The sequence below is a fragment of the Trypanosoma conorhini genome (assembly GCF_003719485.1).
Source record: "Trypanosoma conorhini strain 025E chromosome Unknown Tco_14.4_contig_00610, whole genome shotgun sequence".
Lineage (NCBI taxonomy): Eukaryota > Euglenozoa > Kinetoplastea > Trypanosomatida > Trypanosomatidae > Trypanosoma > Trypanosoma conorhini.
In genome coordinates, this window is record NW_021704696.1 from 1 (window position 1) to 6,469 (window position 6,469).

The 6,469-nt window shown below is 52.9% G+C and overlaps 3 protein-coding genes across 3 annotated transcripts, besides 8 other annotated features; 1 reads left to right on the forward strand and 2 right to left on the reverse strand.

Annotated features, from left to right (window-relative positions):
• Positions 1-190: 190 nt before the first annotated feature.
• Positions 191-216: a microsatellite.
• Positions 217-254: 38 nt separating this feature from the next.
• Positions 255-280: a microsatellite.
• Positions 281-391: 111 nt separating this feature from the next.
• Tco025E_07652 (uncharacterized protein) lies at positions 392-1,114 on the reverse strand (the record flags this gene model as incomplete). The annotated part of the gene is made up of 1 exon (XM_029374514.1): positions 392-1,114. One exon carries the CDS (start codon positions 1,112-1,114, stop codon positions 392-394), a length of 723 nt encoding a protein of 240 aa, XP_029225388.1.
• A 52-nt stretch (positions 1,115-1,166) lies between these two features.
• Positions 1,167-1,221: a microsatellite.
• Positions 1,222-1,300: 79 nt separating this feature from the next.
• Positions 1,301-1,326: a microsatellite.
• A 299-nt stretch (positions 1,327-1,625) lies between these two features.
• Positions 1,626-1,658: a microsatellite.
• A 133-nt stretch (positions 1,659-1,791) lies between these two features.
• On the forward strand, positions 1,792-2,502 carry Tco025E_07653 (uncharacterized protein; the record flags this gene model as incomplete). The annotated part of the gene is made up of 1 exon (XM_029374515.1): positions 1,792-2,502. The coding sequence occupies one exon, from the start codon at positions 1,792-1,794 to the stop codon at positions 2,500-2,502; it is 711 nt and encodes a 236-aa protein (XP_029225389.1).
• An 84-nt stretch (positions 2,503-2,586) lies between these two features.
• Positions 2,587-2,617: a microsatellite.
• A 64-nt stretch (positions 2,618-2,681) lies between these two features.
• Positions 2,682-2,710: a sequence feature (A-rich).
• A 157-nt stretch (positions 2,711-2,867) lies between these two features.
• Positions 2,868-2,896: a microsatellite.
• A 200-nt stretch (positions 2,897-3,096) lies between these two features.
• Tco025E_07654 (uncharacterized protein) lies at positions 3,097-6,288 on the reverse strand (the record flags this gene model as incomplete). Its single annotated transcript, XM_029374516.1, has 1 exon — positions 3,097-6,288. One exon carries the CDS (start codon positions 6,286-6,288, stop codon positions 3,097-3,099), a length of 3,192 nt encoding a protein of 1,063 aa, XP_029225390.1.
• Positions 6,289-6,469: the final 181 nt, after the last annotated feature.

Below are 6,469 nucleotides of genomic sequence, written 5' to 3' on the forward strand. Positions count from 1 at the left end.
AAGGGGTGCACAGAGGTAGACAAATATTCTAGAGGTGAAACTAGGGACGTAGTCGCCCTGATCCAATCCCATGAGAGGACACGCGCACACGCATAGAGGGATACGCAGATGTAGCAATCAAACCCACAGGGCCCACCCGACCCCCCGCAAAAGTAACAAACAAAAAGGCAACGCCCATCTTCTAGCTTCCCTTTCTCTCTCTCTTTCTTTCTTTCTATGTACAGACGGATAAACATATACAAACACACGTACAAATATATATATATATATATATATATATGTATGCATCTGTGTGTATATATGTACGAGAATCTTTGTTATTGCTGTTGAGTTACTTCGGCGTGCCTAGTGTTGCTTTGGGGGAAGTGGGAGCACGTCCACGGCGCGGAAATTATCGCCTCTTCTCGGCTTTTCTAACGACCTCCCCGAAGAGGCAAAAGGGCGGCATCAACGCATCCGCTTTCGTCTCCTTGTGCACCTTTGGCGTCACTCGCAGCGGCTGTGCGAGCGACCGCAGTCGTTCTGGATCGGCGTGCCGCTGCGCACGTGTCCCTTGCTCGCACGTTGCCGGTGGCGCGGCGGCGGCGTTGATGGCGGCCAACTCAGACACAAGCAGCTGCTTCCCATCGTCGTATTTAATACGCAGCGACGGCGGGCGCCAGTTGTCTTCCAGACCGTGGAATTTCGCCCGCTCCTGTGCCTCCTTCTGCGCCGGCGGCGTGCCGAAAATCCGCCGCTTCTCCCGCTCCCGACGCTCTCGCCGAAGCAGCTGCTGGTCGTACATGTGGCGCAGATGCCGCTCCATGTCCTGCTGCGTGAGGTACCGCGTGGGGGCGGGGTGGTACAACTCCCACTCCAACTCCGCCAACTTCCTTTGCCGTCGAAACACCTCCTCGTGCACCATCGCGTTCACGTAATCGTCTATTTCCTTTTGCGTGCGGTAGACCCGTGGCGGCGACGGGTACACCGCCGCCTCCGCCCGGCGCTGCGACTCCTGGCGGCGCCGCACGTCCTTGTGGTAAAGGCGGTGCACGGCGTCCCGCTGCATGCGGGGGGAGGCGTAGTACTCGACGTAGCGCGCCGCCTCGCTGTTGCCAACGTACGGGTTGGGCATCCCCCCTCAACCGGCGGTGGCGCGCGTGGGCAAAGCGGGGGGAAAAGGCGCGGGCAACACCAACGGGCAGGAGACGGGAATCCCCGACAGCAGCAGCAACGGCAACGAAGGAAGAAAAGAAGGAAGCCTCTCGCCGCTGCGGGTAAGACGGTCGCTGTCACTCCTCCTCCCGCAACCCCGCGCCGCCTCTCTCCCTCTCTCTCCCCCTCTCTAGTTACTTGTAGTGTGCGTGGAAGGCCCGGAATGGGCCGCGGTTGCCTGCTTCTCCGGTCGCCTACGCCGCCGCCGCCACACCAAACTGCGTCACGGGGGGCCACGGCCGTCTCCAAGAAGGGGATACACAATCAACGGTGCAACGGAAAAGGCAAAGCAAAAAAAAAAGCGAGGAAGGAGCGAGACAATTTAGGCGCTGAAGGACAATGACGCGCAGACTGCACGCACACACGCACACATCGAACGGGAGGCGGAGACGGCGGCAGAGAAGTGCCGCGTCGGATCCAAAGCAATACGCATATTTATATAAAATATATAAACATAAATATATGTGTGTAAGTAAGTAAAGAAGTACGTGCAACGATGCATGCTTGTTGCGTGCCAGCGATACCGCCCTTGTGGGGTCTACTCCTCAGGACTCCCTCTCCTCGCACCAAAACAATAATATTTAACACAACACGTCTATGACGCCGCCGCATGTTTCGTTACTTTTCCCTAATTTCCTCCTCCGCCTATTTCACCCACCTCCATTCTCTCCCTCGCTTTCTCTCTCTCTCTCTCCGCCGTCCCCGCAGCTCGCCGCAGAGAAGTCGTGGTGCCCATGGCTGCCACGCGCGTGTTTTTCGCCTCTCGCCCGCTGCCTCCGCACTCACCTCCCTCTCAGTTTAGCGGGCGACGGCTCTTCTCCCTACACCGACGCTGAGGGTGCGCAGGGGCAGTCTCCCGGCACCCCACCCGCCTGCACGCTTGGCAAACACAACCCAAAGCGTCGTTCCGGCGCGGACGGCGCGCCCACGCACACCATCACGCGGCCTCTCTCCACACCCCTGCCAGCATTGTCATACGTCCAATGCCCCATAATTCAAACAAGCTTAAAAATCCCGCTCGCACGGGAGCGATGGACTCCATTAAGTCCTGCAGAAGTGCAGGGTCCAGTTCAGCCGGTCTCCAGCACCGGCATGGAGGACGACGTGCACTGCACCAGCGGCATCAGCGTCCTGGAGGCGCCTGTAACGCTGGACGTTAGCGGCACAAGACTTGGCAGCATACGGCGTGCCTGCAGCGAGGAGTTGATGTGCAGCGCGGCGTACATGGCACGCGGGATGGTCGAGCTGCCAAAGACGCGCCTGCCAAACATGGCAACCCAAGAATGCACACAAACCAGAAAGAACTAAATACAGATGGCAATACCGCTAGCAAATAGGCCCGTAGGGGAGAATACTATACGCAGGAATAGTAATAATGATAGTACCGTGCGCTTTTTTCTTTTTCTTTTTTTCTTTTTTGTTTGCGCCTTCCCTCCTTCCCTTCAGACCCAAATACAGAAAACAAGGCCACCACAACGAGGAAGTTTAAAATAAAAAAATAAAAAATAATAAATAATAGCACACAGACACTCATGCATGTATGAAGGAGCCCACTGCCACAGAAAGAGGGGAGGCGTTTCACCAAATGCACGCCATATTTTTTTTTTCGTTGTTTGTTTTCCTCCCCCCTGTTCGCTCGACCAAGTCGTAGCACTTTACGTGGTTTGCTGGTGCTCCTCCTCCTCCACCTCCTCCTCTCTCCATCTGTTCCCCGCGAGGCAGAGGCAGAAAAAGAGAGAGAAAAGCTATTCATCGTCCCTGGTGTCGGCACGGGTCACTCACCCGATCTTCCATGTCGGCCCCACCTCGCATCTTCGGGCCTCATCCCTCTCCACCTCCACGCAGCCGCTCTCTCTTCTGCATTGAAGCAGTTCCCGCAACTCCGTGACACTGACACGCTCATCAATGGCAGACCTGCAGCTCGCGCTTCAAGGCATTTAACTGCGACTCGACATGTTTCCATAATAAACCCACCTCCTCCGCCAGCCGCTCGCGGTCCACCTTGCGTGCAGTGGAAGGCAAATATGACTTCCAGAAACTCTCGAATCTGGAGTTCAGCAAACACCTCACTCGCTTCTCAGAAGCTTCCAACTCGTCGCGCACGAACTTTCGAACATGATCACTTATCCCTAAGAAGTCATGCTCGGTGTGGCGTTCCGCCCCTTCATCCATGCGCCTCTGGCTGTCAGTGACCAGCTCGAAACTCTCCTCCATGCCACGCTTGCATGTCACCACCGAACACTCCAACGATGGCAGCCGGCCCCGTAGCTCGGAACCCTTCACCCCCGCTGCGTCGTCTCCTCCTTTTTCCTGCATGGCGAGAACCGCACCCTCCAGGCTTGTTAGGCGATCGCCCAAGGCGGCCAGCTGGCCCGCGACCTCACTCGCGACTGCCAACGACGAGGAGCAGGGTTGGGGTTGTGCTGCAGACGACGCCTGCGCCCGTAGCTCAGCCACAGCCGCCTCAAGGGAGCTCACGCGAGAGTCAAAAGGAAGAATGACGTCGTGTAAATTCGACGCCATGTGTGTTGAATTCTCGCGGGCAGACTCCTCCAAGAGAGTCACGCGCTGCTCCAACGCACAGCGTGGCTGACTCACATCATCGCAACCCTCTTGGAGGTTCTCCACCTGCAGCTTCTGTGAAACGAAGACCTTTACTTCATCCGCGTACTGCTTGAACGCCTGCTTCTCTCTGCGCATCTCAGACAAGGCCTCCTCGGCAAAACGAACCTGCTCCAACGGGGCGAGGGCGTCAAACTCCTCCCTAAGTTTGGTCAGCTGCTGATCCAGCTTACACCTTGAAAGCATAGAGGTTAACTCATAAACACTGCGCCACTCCTTCGAGTCTGCCGTGATGCAAGACCTCACAGACCTTTCTAACGTTACTATGAGATCAGAGACCCTCTCAAAAGAGTCCCTTGATTCTTTTATTTCGGAGGTCACGTCCCGGAGAGAACGTTGCCCTGATGCTACGCTCTCCTCACAGAATTGCACATTCGCCTCCATCTCCCGCATCCGCGTCACAACTCGTTCCAGTTCCTTTTGAATAGCGCCACGTCGCTGCTCCTCGTCCTCTTGAAAAGACACGTTTTTATTAGCGACCTCCGCAATTTCCCTAGACAACCTCTCCACCCGTCCCTCCAGGGTGTTGCAAAAAAGCTGAAAGCCATCTAGCCGCACATCAGTTTCTTGAATTTTTCGCTGGGCAGATTGGAGCGCCTGATCGAGACGAACACCTAGTCGCGTAGCCTCAAGTTCGCCGCCCTCTGGAGAAGTCGTCGATGTATGGCGCACCCCTTCACGTGGCTCCCCCGCCGCAAACTTGAGCTCCAATGAGGCAATACGCTGCTGCAGCATCTCCAATTGGAGCAACGCTGGGGATAGCTTTTTATGCAAACCCTCCCGGTAACGCTCGTAAGTTCGGGGAACCTCCTCCACAAGGGCTTCAACCCGTAAAAACTGTTGCTGCATCTCGTTTAACCTCATGGCATAGAGGCTCAAACGCTCTTCTGCTTGCTTTACCGAACTCTTCATTTCAAAGAGTTCCAACTCGGACACATATTTTGTTACTTCCGGTTCTTGATCTGTCATGGTACGAGGAGCATCATTGTTAGGTGTATTCACCCCCGCGTTAGACATCTCCTGAAGACCCTTAAGCTCCATCGCAACAGCATTCATGTCCTTACGCACACAATTCAGGAATTCTTCATAATCATTTACTTGTTTTCCCAGTGTCTCCATATTTTCCCCCATGATTTCAACACTTTTTACAACAGTCATTGCTTTTTCACTTTTTCCATCCAAAAGCTCTAACGTTGTCCTGATTTCTTCTATCTCGCTCTGCTGTCTGCTTCGTTCCTCTGAAATGAACTGATGGATCTCTGCATACCGGCGCTCATTTCCCATTCTTTCTTTGGCCAACCCTTCCTGTATGATGTGTTCGATGTCAGCCATCAGATTAGGCCTCTCTATCGTGGACTCTATGGAGTCTATTCGTCGACGCAACTCCTCGATAAATACCATAACGCTCTCGTTCTTTTCATGCACAAGTCCAGCCACTTCTTCTTTAGACTGATGCAATTCACTGATACGCCTATTGAACCGTTCAAATTCAGTGCGATGTTGAGTTAACTGCATATCAAAGGTTCTTTTTAGGTCCTCCGTCAAAGCACTGTACATATCTTGCGTCTTTTGCACAACCGCCATCGCGGAGATTTCCTCCTCCTCTCGCTTACGATGAAGTCGAGATAGCTTCTCCGCCAAGTCTTGTGACTTCTGCAGCGCACTAAAGACGGCCTCAAAACGGTAATTGGAGGAAGTTTCCAACTGCTTCACCATCCCAAAGTTAGCATGAACTTTTTCATGCAAATCTGTGTAGGCCTTTAACAGTTTTCTGTTTTCCCCTTCACTTTCACGTTGGAACAACTTGAGTTCCCTCAAATTAGACTCATACTGATGAAACTGGATCCGAAGACTATCCATTTCTTCAGCTATTGTCTCCCCGACTTGCCGCCACGCCACATTGGAGCCCTCCAACTCCTTTCTGACCGCTGCCACCCCAACGCCGCCCCTTTCAGAGATCATGTCAACTTTCGCTTTCAAACTTTCAAGACTGCCCGATATCTCCTGGAATTTATTATTTACCGTTCGCTCCAACGCCATGGAGCGTTGATTCATTGTTTTCGGCAGGACCTTTAATTCCTCACTTACCCCATCATGCTTTGCAATGGCGTCGTGTTCCCGATCCTCAATTTGTCGAATGCAATCCCGCATTTGTTGCTGTTCTTCGCTTAAATGGCGCACCTGCTCGCGAATACTCCCCAGCACAGCAGAAAAAGAGGCTTGGACGTCATGGCACTCCTGCTGCAGGGTAAGTTCCGTTTTTTTCATTTCCAATTCGCGCTCCAACTGCTTCGACAAGATCCCTTTTATTAGGTGGTCATGCTCCTTCTGATTGTCCAAGAACGCATCGCAGGTAATACGATTATTCTGCACTTCATTGTTAAGCTGACGCAGTAAACTCCGCAGCACTGTCGGAATGTTCACCCATTCCTCCTCGTCATTGAGTATCGCATCTCTCTCACTAAAGGTCATGTATCCCAATGTGTGTTTTTTTTTTGACTCAACGCTTCACAGAATTACCAAAAAAAAAAAGCCAACCTTAGAAATCCAAAATGGATGCGGCCGAAAAATTGAAGTCAAAAAGTAATAATAATAAACGAAAAGCAAGTGGAAATATATATTTTTTAAAAAAGTTTCTTCACGATTTTTGTTG